This window comes from Protopterus annectens, chromosome 7.part1, assembly GCF_019279795.1.
Source record: "Protopterus annectens isolate FY-2018-M chromosome 7.part1, PAN1.0, whole genome shotgun sequence".
NCBI lineage: Eukaryota > Metazoa > Chordata > Ceratodontiformes > Protopteridae > Protopterus > Protopterus annectens.
The window spans coordinates 188106310-188131803 of NC_056740.1; the positions used below are offsets into that span (position 1 = coordinate 188106310).

Sequence of the window (25494 nt, forward strand, 5' to 3'; positions counted from 1 at the left end):
AATCATTGCATTCTGGTAGATGTCTTGAATGCTCCTAGCATCAACTGATCAGCAAATATTGCTTAAGCTATATCTTGACAGGGTTATCTTGGATACAGTCAATGAACCTGGGCTAGTGCAACATGTCAATTTGATAAGACAGGATAGCGTACAGGACATAGTCCTCATTAGTTCTTCAACATCTGTTCCAAAAATGTATGGCTTCAACCTTGGGTAATTAAAACCATGTAGATATAATATGGAAAGTTGTGTCCAGTCTGAATATTTCAATGCAAGAGATGGCTGTAATAAAGACTTATGCTGCAAACCATGTATATATTAACACAGCTTTGGTAAATCAGAACTGGTGGGCTGAGATGACATATGAGTGAAGAAAATTGTTTAAAAAAAAAAAAAAAGAGAGAGAGAGAGACCAGCAAAGTCAAATTTTGTGGTTGATAATTATGTTCTTACAAAATTACAAATAATAACCCATACTTGCAGGTCTAGTTCCTTACCTCAACACTCCAGGAAGGAAAAGTCAGTTTGGCAAGCATACAAAATGAATCCGTCTAGTTTAAGTGGAATGAAGTACTCTAGCAAAAAAAGTAATAAGGAAGGCAAATAGAGGTATAAAATTAATTTAGGAAAGTAGGAAAGTATTCTGTAAAGCGAAAGCCCTCATTAGGCTAATCATAAAATAAAATTCCCCCTTTTGCATGCGTCTGTCTAGACAAATGCAATGACTGGAACAACCATAAAGATACATTACTAAAAGAATACAAGGCCTAAACAATACGTTCTACATGGACCACCTCAAAGCCCTGTCACCATACCCCGTATCCTACAGACTGCTAAACAGGTGACCTGTGTTTGGCATACAAAGCATCTTCCAACCTAATGCTGATGGATTTGCTGCACATCAGCAAGTCACATAGCATTAGAAATACTCAATAAAGGGATCTAAACCTCTTCTTCAACATCAACTGAATGGTTTGGAGGGTTGGGAGGGACAGGTATATCTCACAGAGGATACCACAACTCTGGATCAGACTCCCCATCCACTAAAACAAAGCTCACCCCTGTTCATATTCTAGTGCAACTTGGATCTATGGATGTGTAATGGAAAATGTACTAATGGCTAGAGACAGCTACTAAATGCTTTAATCTACATGAATGGGTCCCTTTAAATTATCTGTGGTATAATCCTAGTTTTCTGCACAAGGGTTAATGTATAATCATCAAGCATGGGATCTAATACCAAATGGGATAGGTTAATTTAAGCATCAAAATGGAAATTGGTTAGGTTTTAAATGGCCCACAAGGGCAGCTAGCCTACTACTTACCTATGAACCCCATCGAACTACGCGCTCGAGAGACTTGAACCTCAGCACTGAAATAAATAGGACATGCTGGAGGGACAGATTCATAACCCAGAGGCTCCCTTCACTCTGGAATAAAATCCCAGTCCAGGTTAGGCAGAGTCCCTCATTGACTCTCTTCAAGAGGAATCTTGATGAGTGGATGGGAGATCGTAGGTTTACCCCAGGTATCACTTCTGTGTCACTGTTAGACAGAGGCACAGTATACTAACCTCGAAAAAGTTCATAGCAAAATTAATTTAAAATGGGTGGCGAAAGCCAAACACATTCTGGCTAGGCTTATAAATGCCCTAGGGCAGATAGCCTAGTATGAACCTATGAACTGTAAACGATTTATAACACAAAGTATTAAGAGCATTTTATTAACTGTAGAGTAACCATTTACCTCTATTCCTTAGGAATACTCCCAATGCTTAGTTTAAGTGCTGCACAGACATTTATTTTATTGTAATGATTACATTTTCTAGACAGCATGGTATAGGGCTCATCATGATCACATATAAGGTACAGGGCCATTACAGATAACACTAACATTGTGCAGATTTACTGAAGCAGAAATGGACTGTAAAAGAAAAAAAATACAACACTGAGGCCAAGTTGTACTAGAAACAAGTAGATGGTATGGAGTGAAATGGTCCTGGGGCTGTCACTGTGCAAGACAGCATCATGGTATTTGTGAGACACAGCATTATCATTCATAAGTGTCTACCATTCAAGACTCCTGAAAGTGAGTGCACAGAACAGTAATGCAGATTTGTCAGAAGACAGCGTCCACTAATCAGCACCACCACCAGGGTGTATAGACTTTGTAACCAAACACTATATAACTAAAAAATGTGTTGTCATCCCCTTTGGAAAAAACTCGGTTCCCATGAATTACCACATCAATGGTAGTCCACTGAACACAGAAGGCGTTATAAGAGATCTGGGGACACAGGTTGACAGCAACCTCTCTTTTGACCACCACATTGCCACTGTGGTCAGAAAGTCCTTCTATGTGGCACATCTCATTACTAAGGCTTTTGCACCCAGGAAGAAAGAGGTCATTGTCTCCCTCTACTCTTCCCTCATTAGGCCAATCATTGAGCACAATGCCCCATTTGGCATGTACCTCATTAAACACCTGCAACAACTGGAAAGCCTGCAAAAGTACCTCACAAAGAAGATCCTAGCCTTAAAAATTTGTCCTATATGGACAGACTAAAAAAAACACCAACTATTCTCCGTCTCATATCACCTACTTAGAGGCAATCTCTGCCTGACTTACAAAGCCATGACTGACCCAGCTCTGTTAGAAATGCTACATCTAAAGAAATCCCAATCCCTCCGCACCACACGTTCCAGAGACCTCAACCTCATTACCTTAATCAACAGAACATGTTGGAGGGACAGGTTCATAACCCAGAGACTGCCCATGCTATGGAATAGACTTCCCATACATGTCAAGCAGAGCACGTCACTGGCCCTCTTCAAGAGAAATCTTGATGAGTGGATGGGAAATAGAAAAATCACTCCAGGGATCACTCCAGTGGCTTTACTCAACAGAGGCACTAGGAACTAAGGTTGGGAGGCATGATGCCAGGGTAATCCTATGGGCTAGGCCTGTAAAGGCTCCAGGGCCTTTAGCCTAGTATACACCTACTTAATCACTGGAAGTTAATAAGTGTTAGGGAAGTAGCAGATATGCATCTCTGCCTCTGCACTAAATCGGCAGGAATGGCTTTATTTAACATCAGGGGAAGATTGTCAAACATGTTGCTTAAAGAAACAGGCACCTCAGGCAAAACAGAAATCCTTGAATATGTAAGAAAGGTAAAAAGTAATTACCACAACACATAAAAGAAATGGCAACCTTATCAGCTGATTTGTTGACAGTAATCATTTTACTGAACAAATACGTGGACAAGGCAACCTGAATGCAGATGAGGATGTGCCTGGAGTGGAAGATCTCACTTTTTATTGCTCTTTAAGGTAAGTAAAGACTGTATGCCCTTTTCCCCACTATAGTGCGATCCCGGAGTTAGTATATATAGTTTGGGGCTGTGGGATGCAGGGGGTGCAGCCCCCCACCTAGTTTGCTTTTATATCATCTGGTGTTTGTTAATAAGGTAAGTAGTGTTTAATTTTGGAAAGAGTTAGTCATTGGTGTTGTAAGTGTGCATTTTTTTCTTTTATAGCTTTCATTTGGTGAGACCAATTGTTGGTGATATTTGCACAGTTTATTTGGTATTGTGAACCTAGGTTTCGTGAATGTTAAATGTTATTTGTGATGAAATGTTTGGTATTCATGGATCTGTGTATTTTTTATGTTACGCAATTCACAGGTGAAGGGAAACGCATGTCATGTCTATGGCTTAAACCTTTGTATTTTGCAATTCAGCATGGTAAGCTTTCAGTATTCTGAAATTCAGTCAAATGAGTTTTCAGTATTTTCAACATTCGGGATTGTGGACTCAGTCAAATGACTTTCAGCATTTTGAGCTTTCAGTCATGTGAAGTGGACTCGATGGATTCTGCTGTCTGTTACTGGTATACGGATGGCAGGTTGAGTAGGCTACTTTCTTCCAATGCTGCTAACTGCATCTCATGGTGCTCAAAAAACTTCACAACTGTGACTTCTTAGCTACAAAATGATTTTCACATTACAACAAATAAGTATTCTAGTTTTTATTTCACTGGAGTGGATCCTTCCTTGCTGATTCCATGTATATGCAACATAAAAACATTCTATGCATGTTTCATCCTAAACTTCTACCCTAAGCAAGATGGAACAGTGCTACAACAGGGGAGCAAAGTTTACCACAAACCCTAAATATCACAGATATCACTGTAAAGCACTATTAGAACTAAACTGGCTTGAACGTCCCAACCAATTTGCTTTTATTCATCTATCCACCTTGCACAACATTTTCAAGTCCACTGTCTGCCCTGTGCTAGCCAACTTAGTCAGACTTAATACACCAATTAGATCCCTAAGACTGGAAGATAAATCTCTTAGCTATCTCAAAACCCACAAAAACAGGCCACTATCTGTATTCATATTCTGTCTCTAAACTATGGAATTCACTACCTCTTGCTACCAGGTCTATGCCTGATCTTACCCACTTTAAACACTAAAAAATCATCTCAAAAATGCATGGCTCTGCTCCTGTATAACTCCAGCGTAATGCTCAGCTCTTCCTCTTGTTCCACACGAGCATCATTTTCTTCTTATGCTGCATCTCACTCCTTCACAGTCTACAAGATCCTAATGTCTCTCGTAACTCCTTCTTTGTTTCGATACCATATCCTTAAGCTGCTGCTCAGTCTGTAATGCCTCTATTCTTCTCAACTCTCTCACAATCTTTCTGCATCACTAACTCTTCTGCTATTATTTTCCTAACTGAAACCAACATTTTATTTTTCATGTACTAGAACAACTGATGTCATACTTTGTACTACCTACATACTACTTTTGTATTCTATCGACTCATAGGCTAAATACATCTTATTAGAATGACTAAAATTATCTATAATGATGTAACTCTATGGAATTGTCCAAATGTGTAGTATATCTTGTAACCTAGCTTACATTCTATCAGATTATTTTTATACAGCATTCCTCATGTCACTTGTATTGTTTTTGGACTATAATGTATTTGTATTGCACTGCATGTGGAGCTTTTCTCCCCGGGCCTCCACTGAAAATGGGTTCTATAGACCCAGTCGAATCACCCCAGTAAACAAATGTCAAATAAATAAATAAAATAAATTATACAAACCTTCTTCATGACTGTACTGATCTCACTATGGAAGCCCAGAGAGAGAGACATTACCTAACTTACACATGGGATGCTCAACTGAAATCACAGACAACTCAGATTCTTTAGGTAACCATACTAAGCAGACCTGATACAATCATTGACACTGATTTTGGCATCTTCATTGACCATTTCAATGCAAAGAGCACTCGTGAAGTAATCAGTGTACCACAGAAACTGAAATCAAATAAATGCTAATCTCACCTAGCTGAGTAATGCCTCTTTAAAGCTAGGTGCATTTCACTGGTCCATCACTTGGAAATCTGCATGAAAGACAGACTTGGGGGCAGACACTTCATGTATATAAAAAGGCAAACAAAATTCTCACCTATTTGCTGTCAATTAAAAAAAATGTAGCCCTAACTGTAGAGTTTTATCTGGGCGTTACATGCAGAAAAACAGGGTTTCCATCAAGTCATTAATTGTGTATGGTGTTAATTCCCTCAAACTTGTTTCAGGGAAGAAACTTTGCCTTAAGATAAGAATCATAAAAGACCTAATTCTTAGACTTGGGTCTAAGGAATGAGAAGGGTAGTGAAAGATTTTGGGGTGTGGGTTGTCAGTGAATCTGTTTGTTTGAAATTTGGACCAAAAAGTTTTTAATGTTTGTAGCCTGTAGTTTATAAAGAAGGTCTTAAAGCACAGCTTTTGTTAAAAGCGTCTCTGCACTGCATATTTATTTCTTCTGGGAGTATACCATTTTAATAATGGAAAGGTCCTTTGCTAACTTTTTGGACATTATCTCGCTTCTCATTATGTAACCTATCCTTAAATTTTTGCTACCTGCTACCACTGCTTTGCATTTTTTGGAATGAAACCACATTGCTATGCTTTTCATAATGCTTCTAAAATAGAGATTCCTAGTGGCAGATTTTAATAGGGGCAAAAAGGGTGGTCACCCACGCACACAGCTTTAGGGGCCCATCAAAACTATTCACAATAACTTTGGTCAACAGGTGTATGCAACCTGAGAGAGACCAGGAAGAAGCAGCAAGCTCACCTTTCTCCTTCCACTCCCCCAGCAGCAAGTTCAGCCAATTAACAGTACTGCTCTGCAGGAAGGCTAGGTTTCACCTTTCTCCAGCCAATAGCAGAAAGGTTTAAATGACTGCAACAAATTCAATTCAGATGGTAACGAGCATGTGAAGGCTAAGCTGCCTTGGAATTATCTGAATCAAGTTTAAGTAAGTGCACTTGGGATTGCACAAGCTGATGCAATTGGAGGATTTTCTGCAGCTAAGTGCGTGCTTATGTGATTAGAGGATCTGGACAGCAAATGTGGATTAAAAAAAAAAGCTTGTGTGAGTGCCTGTGTGTGTGACACAGACAGAATCAAACCCTTTACCTTAATCTACAGGAAGCAGGATCCTTAACTCTGCACACCAATTACCAGACCTCAATCAACTTCGTTCATTTTTTTTCTTTTTTTTCCCCTTTAGTAAATCACTAGCAGTCAGTCTCAGTCATCAGAGTTTCATAGTCTTTGTGGTTCACAAAATACATGGTGATGTAAAACCCGTTGTTCTGTTAACTTTTTAAGTGATTAAGAGTAGTCCGCTTTTATCCAATTCCAATTTTGCATATCATCTGTGATTTTGCCTCATACCTGTCCTTATATCGCGGTGGTGGTGCTGCGGTAGCATTGTCGCCTCACAGTAAGACGTTGTCCTGTTCGATTCTCAGCTAAAGTGTCTTCTGTGTGGAGACATGCGTGAATGGGCATGCCTTCGTTGAAGGTTGTGCGTTAGGGCTGGCAACTCAGCACGTAAAAATCTACTGCCAATCATTAGTGGACCGGAGTTCCGCTGTGGCGACCCCTAACCGGGAAAAGCCGAAAGACACAACAACAACTAATGCCCTGTCCTTGAACAAGTAACTTAACTAGATAGTGCTTTGCAGCAACTGGAAATCTGGGTTAGTCTTGCCAATAGTCTCTGGACTGCAAGCCTTCTAACTACCTATGAACCAGAAATTATGGCGTAAAAGAAGGAAATTGATTGTAGTAGACAGGAGCTTCATCATACTAATCATGCTCTATGGAAGCGATCTTTGGCTTCCTTCTTCTTTTGAAAGTTGACAGCATGTTTATTTAGCTGTGAATAAATTGGACAACATGAAGTCTATGAGGTTAATGATAATATTTTAACTATGAATACATTTTTAATTTAGCTTGTTTTTTGCAGGCACACGTGTGTGAAATGCACCATGTCTGAGCTACAGCAGTTTGTTTAGCACTTAGTTCAGATGAGTGGGGCTAACATCTATTAAACAGCTGCTTTCTGAGTAAAGTGATTGATTCCCCTCACAGTCTTCATTTGCCTTCTATGCAACTCTGACCAAGTTATTTTGCCAGACAGTACTCCTGGGCTACGTCTAAAAATGGACATGTGTTCCCAGTGGGCTGTCCCAGGTTGTTAGCAACTGCATCACACATTTGTCTTTTGAATTTCTGCACTCTTCATATAACAACACCATTAAATGCTACTTAATTATGAATCTTACAGCTCTTGTAGTTTAGTGGGTTGAAAAATATATTTTCGCTAAATGTTAGTTTGAAGTAAAGAAAAGTTTACTGTTTCTCATGCTAAGTCTGTTTTTAATGTGAGAGAGTTTTGCTTTATTTATAAAATGGCTGTCGGTGTTTTTATTTTCTGTAAAATTTGAAATAAAATCTTTAAATGAAATCCAAATCTCTGTAATATTTGTAAAAGTAAACAAGAAAACAGAATGTACAATGAACAGGTAGCCAAGTAATGGGAAATTGGTAAGGCTGGTAGGGGCCTAATTCATTACCCTTCATAGGGTCCCATCTGTCCAAGATCTGGCTCTGTTGTTACTGGAAGTATCTGCTGCAAGAATACAGCATTACCACTCAAGTAGGTTAGACCTATACTGAGTGACAGAGGGATAGCTAGTCTTGATGACAGAGAAGACATGCGAAGGTCAAAACTATGATGTAGGTGTTCTGCAGGCATGTAAGCACCCCCTAAAAAATAAAGACATTATGTTGTATGCAGTGATATTTCCAATTCTTGTGTGACCCTGGGGTTGTTGAATAAAAGCTGCTACAGAATTTATATTGTCTAATTGCTTTGCTCTATTCATTGAGCTAAAGAATGAATTAATTCATTAACGGGCCTGGATTGTGTAATATATTCTAAACATGTTGCATTTTAATAGTCTATACATGCGGCTTTTATTAATATATTCCTGCAGTACCTCTTTTTACAGCCTTCAACAACTGACATGGAGTTGACATTTGTCAGGTAATATAGTCTGCATTATCTGGAGAGGTGATCAGCACAGTTGCATATTACAGTGATACTGTCTTCTGTTCAAGATCTGATTGTAAAAGATTTCTGCACTTAGTTAAAAAGTACTGCTCTTGTAATTAGTGCGGAGACGTAACACTCTGACTTGTTAATGAGCTACTTCCTATGGCAAGGGTACAGCCAGGTTTTGAATCTTTCCTCCTTCATTTGCCTATTGTGTGCCACTGAGCAAGTCACGTAACTAGACAGAGCTTAGGAACAATTAGGAATTTGGACCAGGCTCCTTAATGGTCACCTGGACTACATACCTAGCAACTATGAACCTGTTGTTGTTGCTCACCAGCCATTCCCAATTGCATAGCTGATCTAGTTCAGGAAATGTTATGGCAATATCACCAGCACACCAATTGTTTTAAGGCAACACAGGCAATTTATTCTTTAAGGGCAGTAGGCATTGCACTGCATTTCTAGATGAAGCACTGACATGCAAAGTTGCTTGCCAACAACCTCTGCATTCGTAATGGTTCTCTCTAATGCGGGAATCCTTAAATGACTGAATGGTTAAGGTCAGCAACTAAACTCAATAAATTCCTAGTTTGCCTCTTCATATTCAGAGGCCACATTTAGGTCATAAATGCAAGGTGTTTTTTCCCCCCGTCCCCCTGTAATACTGGTTTAAAGAATATCCACTGACTAATTACTGTACCCTATAGTATTTGTTTGGTTTGACTTGTTCTTAGGTTGGGGGGAGAGGGAATTTATTCCTATCTTCCTTTTTAAAACTCAAACTCTAAAAATATAAGGTATGTTTCTGGAGGGGGGAAACAAAGTGCAACACATGAAAACTACTGTATTTCTTTGATTTTATTCTGGTTGCTTAAGTTCCGGTTAACTGAGAGTTTACTGAACTCAGAAAATTTGGAAGAGGCGCTGGAAATACTTTACCAAGGATGAAGTAGAAATAAGATATTTAAAATTCTACTCTGCAGAAAAATGGAGAGATTTTTGAACAATAAATAAGGTCTATGTCTATATGCTATGTTACGAAGTAGCACGTGATGTAAATAAGCATTAGCGTTCATCCCTTTCACCATCTCATTTCAGGTTAACCTCCATTAATCAGGTCTAGTTCCTAAAGACATAAAGAAGCTTTTATTACAAAAATAGTGTTTTTTTCTAAGAAAAGTGGATAAGCAGGCACTGAAAATTAAGTGAGTGAAATACCATCTACAACATATGATAAATAAATGTACATGCATTCTGCTAGCTGATAAGCTCAAAGAGCTACTGTGGAAATTTCAGAAAATAAGGAACATAATAACAGAAAAAAAGAAGCACATCATATCCATGGTGCAGACGGAGAAAGCCCTAATTGCTAACCAGGCAAGTTAGGTTTAACTAGCAACCTGGGTGCTGGATGGGATGATGAGGGAGGCTAGGAGGCAGCAACCAATAAAGAAGCAATGTAAGCGACAGGTAACAAAAGTCAATGATGGCAGTTTGTTGAAATTATGAGAGCAATATATACCCTAGACAGGCAGACACTCTTGCACAAACTCTGCCTTTTAAGAAGGCATCATAAGCAACCTGCAAAATACATACTAAAAAAGGCAGTTTTGTTATTCTGTTACTGGGCCAAACCACTTCTTCATAAACTAAATACGAAATGGTTTGCACAAACACCACTAATTTCCATTTGCTATAGACCAAGTTTTACTGATCCTCACTTTACTCCTGTCATCTAATTTTACTATTTAAATGTATCAGATGCTTGCTCCTCTCAGATTGTGTGGCATTCTCTCATATAACTACCTCTTGCCTGAAGGTTGAGCAAGGGAGACAGGAAGGCACTGCTTAAAAAAACTGATCTAGTCAAGGTTATAGAGACATCTTATTATAATAAAGCCTACAACAAAAGTTGAGATACAATCCTGAAATTTTGAAAGATTAAGCTTTTCTCCAATCGTTAAAAGGCTGATAAATATTCTAACACTTGAATAACCTCACGCCACCTCCTCTGTGGATGTCAGTGGCTCGAAATGGGCCACTCTTTGTGGTACGTAGAAGCATTGGCAACAGGGAGGAACAGATCTCACCTCCTGGCTATAAGTAATTTATGACAGCAGCTGTATTATCTAAAAGCAATACAGCTTTGAAGAAATCTTGTAGCAGCACTTTCATGAAACAACATTAACCACCACCAACTACTTTTCTGGCAAACAATAATTTTCCTGGCTCTATAAGTACGTGTTGGCACTGGTTAGTTTGTCTGTTTGCCAGAGGAAAATTTTAAAAGATGAATGGAAGGTGATGATGCTCCGCTCACTTCATCAAACCAGGCATCAAATAAGAAGGTCATTTGTAAACCTGCCTTAAGGTTATAACTACTGGTGGTGATTCTCTCTCTCTTAGTGGGCTGGCATCAAAAACAGTACCTTAAATAAATTCAAAAAGTGGTAATACTTGAAGCTTTTTTTCAGTATGTACAAATCTTCTGTTACCCAAAATACTAGAGCTGTTTCTTATGACTACTGTCTACAGTTCTGAAGATTTTTTTTTTAGAAGTAAAGAGGTATGCATTACCTTGGTTGTGCACGTTGCCTTTAATGGTTCTATTAATCTGTCCAGTTTATGAAGAACTGCACTAGGACACAAAACTGATAACCGTGCCAGCATGATAAATGTTAACATCTGCAAGAAAATAAGTAAAAATTAATTATGCTTGTATACATTTTTTTTTCAATTTTTTTTCTTAAAAATGCAACTTTTTCTTTTTTTGTTTTAATATGTAATGTAAAATCAAAGGCCAATACATAATTTTCATCAGTTGCTTTTATCCTGCTGTAACTCATATTTATAGCCTAATTTCTGGCCTATAATCATAGCACCATCTCTGACATCCAGGTCTGTCTGATGCTCCCTATCAGCAAGGCATTCTTTTACTATCTGTATCTACTGCAAAGGAAACACATTCAGTGTAGCAGGCAGGTATCTTGTGAGCTATGTTTAAGTAAGACTCTGACCTCTGCAAAACGTTCAAGTTTCTAGGAAGGTTAAGTGCATCTTCTCAGTCTCCTGGACGTGTGTGTGTGTGTGTGTGTGTGTGTGTGTGTGTGTGTGTGTGTGTGTATTTGGTTCTCAGCTCACTTCAGTGACTGGCAGATCTCCTTTCATATACCATAATACATTTTTGGTAATAAACATGTAGCATTACATACAGAATTAACCCAAGGATTATAGTCTTGTTACTGAGGGAGGTAGTTGACAGTATCCTAGCCCAGTTGTAGAGCTGTACCTGGTAAAGAATGATATTTGAATACAATTGGGACCTCTCCACTCTTCTCTAAAGTTGTATAACTACATATTGTGTGAACTGGAACCTAGGGACTTCTCTTCCCTAAAATATGTTTACTGCAACTATCGTGCACAACAGCCCAAGAGTACCACATAACACCTTTTGCAATGATAAACCTTATACACCTACAATACCAGATGGATGACAAAGCCCTTCCCTAAAATATGTTTACTGCAACTAGTGTGCACAACTGCCCAAGAGTACCACACAACACCTTTTGCAATGATAAACTTTATACACCTACAATACCAGATGGATGACAAAGCCAGAAGTACCAGGGTAACTTCTAATCCTTAAAAGTACTGTAAAGCTACAGAGAAATGCAGCAGTAACAAACCAAAAGACTGAACAGCTAAATATACCAAAGCAGCATAAATTACCGTACTAAGCACATTTCCATTTAGGTTTTGACTTATACTATACTTGGATATATCATGTGTGAAACACAGCAGTTATATTGGGGGAGTATAACATGCAGCTGCATATGTTGTGGGAAGTAAATTCCAGTAACATCCATGTGCTGGCTGTCAGTGACACCGCCAATGAATACTATGTGTAACAATAAGTACTTGGTACTTTCCCAGCCTGAAAACAGTGCATTCCTAAATCTGGACTTGGAGGTTTCTGGGATTGAAAGAGCAATGAATCAAGGGGGTTCTAGTGCTGAAAATGAAACGACTCTCCTGGCTTATAATCATTTAATGGTATCGCAAGAGCCACTGTCAATAAGCTGTTACTTGCCTCTTTACAGCAGTGAGACTGTAGTACTGAAAGAACTGGCCAGCTTTTCAAGGACACCCTCCATGCTTGAGAGGAGCTCCTATAAAATGACAGACCACTACAAATCAGAACTTTCTTACATCAAGAAGGAAGCTTATAGCACTGAAAGGAAATGATGCTAGGAAATGAAACAGAAGTACCTTCTTACCCTGGCAAAACAACAACAAAAAAAAAACACCAAAAACAAGGGCGCTGGAGGGAGGGGACAGATACTGAAACTGATTTATTGAAATATCTGCTATTATGTACTTAGGCAACAGTACTATGTTCAACATCAGATCGCTGAAGTAGCCTAAGCTATAAGGCTAGATTACCATAACTTAAAAACTAAAAAGCGAGGAGGAAATGGATGCATGACATTTCACAAATAAAACACAGCTAACAACCACACGAAATGCCATGAATAGGTTAATAGGTTAATAGGTTAATAGGTTAGTACTAAGCTAACTGCCCTTGCGAGCCATTTTAAGCCTAGCCAATTACCTCTTATGAGACTCAAACCCTGCACCTTGTGTTTGTAAGGCAAACACCTTAACCATTAGGCCACCCTCCAAACCCTAAAGAAGAGGGACGCATCTACAAGCAAGCCATTTTTCCACCTGAGTCCTGACCCCATGAATGTAGTGAAATCATAGACCTGTTTGCCATGAATCCATTTTTAATTGTTGTTTTACTGCTCATGGTGAGAGGAGGATTCGTGGCTGTGGACAGCTTGCTATTCTGTGGAACACTTTCATAGATTCATAGATTAGTACTAAGCTAAATGCCCTTGCGGGCCATTGTAAGCCTAGCCAATTATCCCTTGTGAGACTCAAACCCTGCACCTTCTGTTTGTAAGGCAATCACCTTAACCATTAGGCCACCCTCCCAACCCAACCCAATGCATTTAACCTAAGCAAGTCTCTACTTTCAATGCATAAACATAAATGCAAACATTAACATTAAAGCAGAAACAAATCATTAACGATCACTAGTCAGAAATATCAACCATAATTTCAAAATTGACGGCCCAACGCCTGTACGATGGATAATTTGGTGAATCCTGATTCAGAAGTTCAGTTTTGCACTTTGTAATTGCTCATTTTCCCATTGTGTGATCATGGACATGGTATATGTAAGCTGGGGTAGTGTGTTGTGGTCTGACCCCACTATGAGAGATGCAGTGGGTAAACTGTTTTGGTGCTCTCTGAATGCATTCAATTGATTGGAGGTGGAGTGCTTCTACACTGATAGCCACCAAGGAGGAGTCCTTATCTACTTTGTTGCAGATTTTCTCTCCTATGTCCAGAATAAAAGAAGGGTTGCTTTTGGCTAGGGGCTTGATTTGAACCTTTAGATATATTGACATGGGTTCAGTGATGTTGCTCGTTGGCTATTACTGGCCTACATGGTAGAGCCATAAAGTTTTGTGGGGCTTGGGTATTCAAAAAAATGGGAGTTTTGGGTGGATAACTGTGATAAAATCAAGGAATTTTTCACTAATTAGGCCGTCTCCATTCAAGAAAAAAGTTCAGTCATTATGCTTTCATAAGCAGACTTAACCTGCTGGAGATCGCATTTCTCACTCAATCACACTTCATTCAATCACACAGAAGCTGGAAGCAAGATAACCACTGAAATATTAAAACCACCTATATTCTAATATATATTCTGAGAGATATTCAAGTTTTAACCAATCACAATTATATATTTACGTTTCTGCAGAATTAAATAGAATGTTGATTTTTTTGTTTTTGAAATATGTATAAACACAAGATTTATTTCTAGATTCTTTACATAAACACTGCTTATTTGCCGATTTATAGAAGCTTCACCCAATAAAGATTTGCATTTTTGCTACTAAGAATTGAAGCTATTTTTAATTGCACCAAGATTTTTGTTTTTGGTACGAAGAACATGAAGCTGTTTTTATTTGCAAAAGTGAAGAAATTTTGATCACAACAAGATTTTTTACTACTGTTTGGCGTTTAATTAACAAATATTTCTTACTACTACTGCTTGGTGTTTTAGCTTACCTCGAATAGCTCAAAAGGCTAGTCTTTCATATTTTTTCTAGTTGTTTTGACCTGAATAGTGAGACACTATCTGATAGTTTAAACTAACTAAACTTTAAAGTGCTCACAGTGCTTCATTTCTAAGCTTAGTAAGTGAATGGAAGCAAATAGTGGAGGATTATCACATTGCAACATGTCTTGCTATGTTTAATATTTTGTATAAATATGGGTAGAAAATGATAAGGTCAGCTTATTGTACTTCTACTATCAATTCTGACTTCTGCCAAATGATTAAATCTAAAATCAGATACATCAACAATTAAGAAAAAAACGCTACACCAAAGGGAAAGACAGCAGTGTCCTTAGCAGCTACTTAACCTCAAATTGCTTATAAAATGAAACTTAAATAGGCTCAAAAATTCTGTAAACTGCTTGCAATATTGGATGAAATCAGCTACCGCTCTCTATTCTTTTTCATTTTATCTAATGTAATGTTATCTTGTTCTATGTTATTAATTTGTATATCCATTTATTCATCTATTACTTTGTCAGGTTTTAAACGTATATCATATTCATGTTGTATGTTTCATAGCTTGTTATCGTGATTATTAGTATTTAAAAAAACACGTTCCCCCGGAGTCAGCAAGCTTCCGTGCAGGAATAGCTTATTCCTGCACGAAAGGGACCATGTTCCCATGCAGCACGGCAGCGCGCCATGCATATGCATGAAGGCATGCTGCTGTGCGCTAAAATGGACATGGTTCTGTGTGCGAGCGCAGGGGGTGTGTCCGTGCAGTGCATGGACACTAAATACGTCCCTGTGTTCAGAAAGTGCCTTATGGCACTTCCAAAGCCATACTGGCATAATATTAGAGCTTAGCTCTAATATTATGCCACTATTTCAGTATCCGCGGACACTGAAATGTAAAATAGAAGCATTTCAGTATCCGCAGACACTGAAAGCAAAATGGCAGTAGGAAAGCAATACAGGGGGTGTGTCACAGCCTCTGTAACACACTCCCTGTATTACTAAAGCACCGTACTGCAGTCTGCAGAAGCAGGTAATGTGTGCAAATGCATACATAATAGGGGATAAATCCCCTAAGTGTACACAAGCCCCACAAAAGAAATAAACCACATACTGAACATGTCATGCATCAGCATGAAACACGCACAATACCTTGAAAACCCAATTATTGCAATAAGTCACAAACACAGTCACAAGTAGTTGTCATAACACCACAATACACATTCTCATAACCTATAGAAAATAATAATAATAATATATCCCTGTTTATAATGCATTAAGGGATGTTTAAGTGTAGTTAAGTGGGTGTGTAGATTACAGCTTAAACATCCCATAGGAGTTAAATGAAAATAGATTAGGGAAAATATCCAAGCTATGATAGTGTAGTGGTTAGAGAAACAGCTTTACATGCAAGTATTCAGGGTTTGAATCCTAAGACAGGCAATTTATTTCATCATGTGATAGTAGTGTTAAACTTATTTTAGTAAATGTACACTATGTGGCAATTAGATTTTGCCAACCAGGGTAGAGTAGCAGTTCCAAAAGTGATATGTCAGTGTAGCAAATATGTGAAACTCCCATATAAACACATGCGCCCCATACACTATAGTCACACCGGAATATAATGTAATGAAAGCACATAGGGAGCTCTCAAGGAAGGTAAATGTTAAAGTATAAATGTGTATGTAAATATTTATGCTACATTACACAATGACTGGCCATTAACATACAAAAATGAGTATGATAATTGGCCAGCCCAAACAGAGTTCCAATTGTAAATCTGAGAGTATGCAAATGGAAAAAGGTCTGGCTGCCTGGATTATTTCCATTTGTATACCATCTGTTTGTGCTATGTGTTACGAGTCGAAGAACTCATATAACATAGCAAGATGATATAAAAAAAATGCAATGGAGATCCTCCTGTCAACAGAGAAAGGAAGATCTATGTTGCCTTTTTAATATATCTCATTATAAGAGTTCATCAACTTGTATAACATGCCGAGATATGTAAAAAAAAAAAAAAAAAAAAAAAAGCAAATGAGATCCCCCTATCTCCGTTACTACCTCTGCACAGCACTGATGTACTGCTTAAGTGTGGGAACATGTCCCTTACGCATGTGCAATACATCAGAAATGGCCCAGAATACTGTAAAACTGTGGAAGGGCAGCATGGAGGCATGATACAATGACATTTTTAAGAAAGGTATGTATTGTTTTTCTTAAATAATGTCATTGTATAATAGCAATAACCCATGGCTGGGTATGGGCTATGCTGGACCTACCCACAGTTGGCATTGTATGGTCATGACGGCATTGCCCTTGTGACCAAACCACACCAAGTGGGCATTGCCCTTGTGACCAAACCACACCAACTGTAGGTAAATCCAGTATTACCCACACCCAGCTGTGGGTTATTGCTTAAATATAACATTATACGTATGATATGCAGAAATGTGCCTTAATCAATTTGCATCCATCAGACCTTGTTCTGCCCATCAAAAAAACAGTTAGCCCTGCCAAGTCTCAAACCCAGGACACTGTCCTCAGCAATCACACCAACATACCACTATACCTTCTGACCTATGAATTGTTATAGTGCTTTAATGAACATAACCAGCATTCAGGTAATTTAACATTAATAAAAAAACAGCGGTCCCAAGTGTTAAACCTATGACACTGAGCATTTTAATCAGAGGAATGTATCAGTACACCAGCTGAGCTGTAGGAATTAATGTTGCTTTTTCAAACATATTATGCAATAGAGGCATACAACATTAGGGGAAAAGTGATGTGGAACCATTTGTGCATTGTATATAGACATGTACACACACACACACACACACACACACACACACACAAATATATATATATATATATATATATATATATGGGTCTACCTGAGATAGTCGACAGGCCATATGACTGAAACTCATTTGGTCGACAGGCAGATTTGCCCCCCTCCCCAATATTGTGCGACCCTGGAGTTGATATATATATAGTTAGGCGGGGTGTGGGGGGCACAGCCCCATTAGGGGTGTGGCGAAGCCCCCCACATAACATGCTTGTCGACCAAATGAACTGTTGACCAAATGAGTTTCAGTCATATGGCCTGTCGACCATCTCAGGTAGATCCATATATATATATATATGTATATGTATATATGTCAGATGAAACATATATATGTAAACGTACAGGAATATAGATCTACATATATAAAATATAATGAAAGGGGGAAAAAAAAAAATATATATATATATATATATATATATATATATATATATATACACACACACGTGTATGTATATAACATGCAGTGCAGTTATATCTCCGAACCATCTCTCTCATCCTGTTAGTGCAAGGAACCTGTACAAAGACTGTAAAAGGGAGGGGGGGGGCACATATACAGACATAGTTAGAAAATCGTTGTTACAAATGAAGACGTGTGACAGCAACAGTGTGTGTTTCAGCAGACAATCACTGAAGGATATGATGATGGGAACTGAAATGTCATGTCATGTATTTACTGACATAAATCCTTGGATCATCACCGTGATTTACCAGACAAATAGAAATAAATTGTGGAACTTAACAAAAGTATGGTCCAAACATCTAGACATTCTGTGGAAAATTTGGTTGTGGAGAGGTATGCTCAGAACCCCTTAATGCAATGAATGTGGAGCAAGCCTGACAAAGTGGGGGGACAAAGGTATGAAAATAGGGACATGTACAAAAGACATCAGTAGATAAACTGAGAACGCTCATGTAGTAACAGTGTATATCCTAACATATATCAACTGAAATATTACAATTCCAGGACTCAACTGCTTCTCATCAGTTACTGACCACAATCCCCACATCATCTCATTGATGTGTCATGCATACATAACAGTTATGGGGACCAGACCAAAGATATTGGCCGCACAACTGGACATCCTATGAATATGTGGACATAAAACAAAGTACAGTTGTGTACCTACCATAAATGTAGATGTTCGAGTGTATTCACTGTTGCAGTCATTACACTTGGGTTATCCTGCTGGCAGGCTACCTGCAGTTGGCCTGAATTCCAAAGTCCTGGTCCGGCGTCGGTTGCTGTCGCCTCTTCCCTGACGTCAGTGCGCCAGGGGTATATAAGATGCAGCAGACGCCATTTCCTTCAGTTTTTCTTGCCCCAGATGTCAGGTGCCCCCAAAAGGGTAGGCTAAAAACATTGCTTAAAAAAAAAAAAAAAAAAAACATGCACTAAAATAAACAATACCTTCATCTACAAGCAAATACACCACATAGGTTGTATAGAATAGAGAAGTACAGATAAGTCCCAGCAAAGAAAGGGGGATGGTGGGTGGGTAACCTGGACTGCAACAGTGAATACACTCGAACATCTACATTTATGGTAGGTACACAACTGTACTATGTTCATTGTGTTTCACTGCTGCAGTCATTACACTTGGGTTGAATCCCAAAGCTGAGGTTGGGCGGCTGGGTCTAAATAGAATTAGGAGTGGCTATGAGGCCCTGCAGAACTGCAGTGGCAAAGCCTGCTCTGGATTTAGAGTAAAGAGGTAAGTGGTAGTGCTTGGTAAAAGTGTGCACTGAAGTCCAAGTAGCAGCTTTCAAAATATCCCTGGTTGGTACCCCTCTGGGGAAGGCTACTGAGGTGGTTGCTGCCCTGGTCGAATGTGGCCTAATGCCCTTAGGCACTGATTTGCCATGTTGTGCATAGCAGAAACAAATGCAGTGTCCTATCCATTTTGAAATAGTCTGTTTTGAGATAGCCTTTCCTTGTGATCCTGCAGCATATCCCACTAAAAGTTGCTCAGTCTTTCTGAAAGCTTTAGTTTTGTCCAAGTAGAAGCATAGCTGTCTGTGTATGTCCAAAGAATGCAGTAGTCTCTCCCCTTTATTCTGGGGAGTTGGATAAAAAGTAGGCAAATGAATGGTTTGATTAAGAGCCACATTGGATACTACCTTTGGCATAAATGTTGGGTTTGTCCTTAGAGAAACTCTGTTCAGATGGAAAATGATAAAAGGTTCCACAGCCATTAATGCCTGTAACTCTGAGACTCTTCTTGCTGAAGTTATTGCTAGAAGAAGAACTGTTTTCCATGATAAGAATTTTATCTTGGCTGTATTGGCTGGCTCAAAAGGAGGCAATGTGAGCTTTTCCAAGACAAAATTGAGGTCCCACGTAGGTATCGGTGCTCTCCTTGGAGGTCTTATGTTTTTGGCCCCTCTGAGGTACTGCCTTAGCAGTGGATGTGAAAAAATAGGTGGTTCCGTATTGTAATGAGCTGAAATGGCAGAGGCATGGATCTTAACTGATGAGAAGAATAGGCCTTTGTCCAGCATCTCAGTTAGGTATTGTAAAATCTGAGGAATATTTGGAACAAGTGGGTCAATTCCTTGTGCCTGGTTCCAAGCACAGAATCTCTTCCATTTTTTTGCATAAGATTTTCTGGTGCTGGGCCTCCTGGCTTCCAAAATAACATCCATAACTGCTTTTGATAGAGGATTGTTCTGAGTGGATATATTATTCGCCATGCAGCCAGATTTAAGGTTCTGATTTGGCTGTGTAGGATATGATTGTTTTGTTGGGTCAGAAGATGAGGAATTTGAGGTAAAGTTCAGGCTGAGCCTTGAGACAAGCTCTTTAGGATTGGGTACCAGTGTTGGCGTGGCCAGTCTGGGGCAATTTGTATCATTTTTGGCTTCTCTTGTCTGACCTTTAGGAGTACCTTGGAGAGGAGAGGCAGTGGAGGAAAGGCATTTACTGTAAGGGTTTTCCAGCTGAATGATAGAGCATCCACCTCCCATTATAAGTCCTTGTTCGGAATCTCTGTAGTTGTGATGGGAGGCAAACAGATCTATGTCTGGGCATCCCCATTTCCTTGTTATCATGCTGAAGACTTGTGGATCTAATTTCCACTCATGAGTGAATCTAGTGAATCAAAACCACATTGCAAAGTATGCTTTCCCACTTGTTCAGCTGCATGCAATAAATCCTGCATTTCTTTGTTTTCAGGACATTCAGAGTTTGTCTGCATTTTCTGTTTTAGCAGAGACATTAGGTATTGCTGACATTTAAGCATATGAAACTGGCAATTTAAAGCCCTTACAGCCAAAGTAACAGAGGTGTAAACTTTTTTCCCCATCTGTCCAGTGCTCTAAAATCCCTATCAGAGGGGACAGGGTTTTTTGCAGTGGAAGCCTTGACCCCTTTGGGACCCTGAGAAATAATTTCTGGGTCAGCAGCAGGGTTTTTATATAGAAATTTGTGAGAATCTGGAACCCTGTAGTACCTATTTGGCTTAACTGGTGCAGGGGGTAAAGAGTCAGGAGACAGACTGGACTCTGAAAATACATCAAAAACAATGTCCAGTACAGGTGGAATAGCAAGAGGTCTGTGCGGAGACAATAAAAGAAAATCTCTGAGCCTTTTCTTAGATTCTGAATAATATTGGCTCTCCCAGTGGAAATGCTCCCTCATGGTGTGCAGGGTTTCCCCAAAAGAATAGTCCTCAGGAGGACAGGCTGAAGGGATAGATTCTTCAGCATCAGAGTCCTCATAGGGAGGAAGAGAAAATCCTTGTTCTGAAGAGGAGTCAGAGGAAATAGAAACCTGATCAGAGGAATCATAATCAGTGTCATGCCTAGGCCTTTTATCAGCAGGGGGATGGGAACCCCTGATCAAAGTAATTAGGTCTTCGGCCATTTTGAGCATCTGTTTCTTAGGCATGGGAGTCTGTCCAGGAGAATGCTGTACTTGTTTCTTTGTCTTTAAAGCTGTTTTAGTCTTTGTCTTGGATGCTGAGGTTGGCTTGATATAAAGCTGTGTAGGTCTGAAAACACCCTAAGAAGCCGATGCCTGCTCAGCGGCTCTGGACCCATCTGAGGGATTAATTTCTGAAGGCCCAATACCTTGAGTATCCAGAGGCCTAGTTGTCTCCACGTGGGAGTCAGAGGCGGCCTGTGGCTCTGAGGTAGCGGGTGTCAGGGGCTGCGAAAGCACCTCACCGAGAACCGGTGAACCGACGACTGGCCTAGAGGAGGCTTTGTCGTCGGGTTTGAACCTCGGATGCCTGTCCTTTTCTTTCTCCTTGCGCTTTTTATGAACTCCGGTCGTTGGCTGTTCCGATGGCATTATATAGTTAGACCTTCGGCCAAAGTAATGAAATGCAAAATTGTACCGACGCTCAATAGTTCATTGGTTAAATCTAGCACAAAACCGACAACTAGCAACGTCGTGGTCAGGGCCTAGGCAAGGAATACAGTAAGAATGAAAATCCTTATGAGGTATTTGCTTCCCACAAGAAATACAATTGTTAACTTTTTCTGACATCGGTCTAGAGCAAGAAAATAGTTTCCCCAACGGGGTACTTAGCTTTATTGAAGACTTCGGATCTGAAAATCAATTTCAAAAATCTCAGGAGTCGGCCGACTGGCACTTGCGAACTGCTTTTGCTTTGGGCACAGCGCGGCAAGAAAGACTGAAGAAAATGGCATCGGCTGCATCTTATATACCCCTGGCACACTGACATCAGGGAAGAGGCGACAGCAACCAACGCCGGACCAGGACTTTGGAATTCAGGCCGACTGCGGGTAGCCTGCCAGCATGATAACCCAAGTGTAATGACTGCAACAATGAAACACGATGAACATCAGTAGGGAAACCACACTGAGCTACCAATCAATGTCCAGACTACAATCAGACTGACATAACACTACCCACATCCAGCTCTGGGGCTGTACACATGCAGTAGCAAATATAACAGGCAGTACAGGGATGTAATACTAGTGGAACACAGACAGTGGTGTGAAAGTGCATACCCCCAAACAAGTGCATCACAGTGACAGCAACGTACCAGTAAGCAAACTGAACATGACAGTATAATACTGTGAAAGCAACCACATACAGTTTGCTACTCACACATTACCCCTACATATACTGCCCCAATTCACAGTGTACTGGGAATCCAAAGGTGTTACATGACATTTTACATTCAGCCCCTACAAGCATACTGACCTGATAGACCACCAGCAGCTGTAGCAGCATGCAGAGTCAGATAGGTAAAGGATGTATGGCACTCACAGCTGCTACTCTCCCTACCCAGCCTAAAAAACAAACACACAACACTGCTACACAACCTTGGCAGTCTGTCTGGTGGCCAGACAGACATACCATCATATGTGCAGATTTCCACAGAATTATGAGGGTGTGGACGCATAACCCTGGCCACCACTGCATACCATGGAGACATATGAGCTGGACAGCTACACATCCTGTGAGGATATATACAGTTGTGACGTATGTTCTGTAGTACTTGCCACTGTGCTATACAGGTGGACAGCAATGATGTGTACATGGTTGCAGTCTGTGCTGGGGAATGGCCATCACACACCAACACTAATCACGTATCCCAGAGCTCTGTATTGTCAGTTATATGTTGTACAACTGACCGAATGCATGATGTTGACAGCCATGTGTCATGCATGTCAACATGTGGGTAATGTGTGGTCTGTGTAACAGATTTTTGCCACCTCACCTGTAAGTATGTGTGTGTGTGTGTGTATACTAGCCAACATCAAAGTGCAGGTATCAATGTACATATGCTATTTTCCTCACACAGGTGTCGATGGGGTCTGGGTTCCCATCCTTTTGAAACAATGTCAATATCTCTGCAGACTCTGCCAATGATGATAGGAATACTGAGGTACAGGTGGAGTTGTCAGGGGCTGAATAGGTGCCATTAGTTGGCATCTCACTCTTGTGCACACCATCACTGCACACAGTGACAATGCCCACACATACCCCATCACCAGTGGCCACATATGATGGACAGTTGGCAGGTGGTGGCATTGAACAGGCTAGTGTGGTAACTATGGCAGGTGTGAATGTAGATACTTGCCATAGCCAGACTGCAGGCAAGGTTCCACACAGGCAGATGGACAGGGCTGCTTGCAGGAGGAATGCTGCTCATCGGGCCACTGTTGCAAGTGCCACAGAAAGAGTTATTAGACGCATGTTCCAGGCTGTCATGGATGCACAGGCACATAGTGAATGTCACAACACAAAAACACTCAGGGTGGTGGATGCAACTCTCCCTGATGTACGTGGTGACATACATGACCTCGTTGGATTCACATGTCAAAATACTGAGGTGTGGCTCCAACCACAAACTAATCACCTTGGGAATCCACATCCCTCCCACCCCCCTGCAAAGGTAACCACCATGACAAACACCTCCAAAGCTAACCTTGGGCTCCTTAAAACAGAGGTGGCTAAGTTCACGGCACCCATGCAAATGGAGAATAGTTGCATGACCACCAGATTATACACCAATGCACTGTATGAACACACACACATATGCATGGATCTCGCCATGACCAACAGAACAAAGACGTTGTCCTCCAAAACAGGAAACCAATGTGGTAGTCCCCTGCCATACACAAACTCGACAATGGAACAAATAAACTGATGCGGAAAAAGGTGAAGTCTCAAGACTGGAACAACTCCTTTATCGGCCTCAACAAAAGGTTGAGATCACTCATCAAATCCTCTACAGCTAGCTATGAAAACAGAATTGCAGAGGATAGGAAAGACAAACACAAGGCCTTCAATAGTTATGTGGATAATCTCCAAGCCAATAACCAGATGTGCTCTGTGCTACTGCACAATGGTACATCCTATACCGAGCCAAGAGAAATTGGCAATATACTGTCCGACAGATTCAATGCCAACCTGACCCCTCTCACCCCCCAAACGTCCAATCACAATACCAGTAGATTGCCAGACACCCAGTACTACTGCTGCACAGGTTAAAATAGCACTGTCCAAGGCCAGGAATATATCTTCTATAGGACCTGAGAATATCCCTGGCTGTGTTGTACATGAACTACAGAGTGACCTGGCACCACACCTTTGTGCCCTGTTCAATCATAGCCTGACCTCAGGCTTTATTCCTAACAAATGGCGCACTGCTACAATCATCCCTCTCCACAAAGTAGCAGTGACTACAGACCCCGGGAACTATCACTCCATTAGCCTGATGAGTCTGATATGTAAAGCTATGGAACACATCGTCATGGACCTACGAAACAAGGATATAGGAGATCCCCAAACTCTGGATCCCACACAGTTTGGTTTTGTGGAGGGTAGATCATGCCTGCTCGACCAGGTCAACTTCTCTGAGTCAGTCACCAGAGCTGTGGATAATGTCAAGGTGGTCATACAACCTACCTTGATCTAGCCAAGGCCTTTGATACCATTCCCCACTCTGGAATCATTGAAAACCCACTAAGGTAGGCATCAACCCCTATATCACTAGGTGGGTTGCAAACTGGCTCACAGATAGACCCACGGTGTGAAAGTAGCTGACTCCAAGTCAGACTGATGACAAGTCACGATTGGGGTCCCACAGTGTTCGGTCCTGGGTCCTCCCCTGTTTGGTATCTACTTCTCTGAAGTGCAGGCCATCACAGGGGTACTCTGGTTAACAAGGTTTGCAGACGATTGCATGTTGGGAGCTATTATTAACTGCCCAAGTGATGTTGACATCCAGCAGAAAGGCCTCATTGAGACCAGCGTATGCTGTCAGAAGCATGGCCTGAAGCTCAATGGCCAAATATGTGTCAGCATCCCCTTTGGGCATAACTCAGTTCCCATAAATCACCACATCGATGGTAGACCACTGAACACAGAAGACATTATACGAGATCTGTGAACACAGGTTGACAGCAACCTCTAATTGGACCACCACACTGCCACTGTGGGCAAACAGTTCTATGTGGAACATCTGATTACTAATGGATTTGCATCCAGGAAGTAGGGGTTCATTGTCTCTCCCTACCCTTCCCTCATTAGGCCAATCATCGGGTACAATGCCCTATTTGGCATGTACCTCAA

General features: G+C 40.4%; 1 protein-coding gene across 1 annotated transcript in view; it reads right to left on the reverse strand.

Moving 5' to 3' along the window:
* Nucleotides 1-25494, reverse strand: part of LOC122807680 (cullin-associated NEDD8-dissociated protein 1-like) — a 1198738-nt gene that overhangs the window by 70850 nt on the left and 1102394 nt on the right. The window contains exon 14 of the mRNA XM_044078634.1: nt 11017-11124. Coding sequence (XP_043934569.1) covers nt 11017-11124 — 108 coding nt within the window. The remainder of the gene's footprint in view (nt 1-11016; nt 11125-25494) is intronic.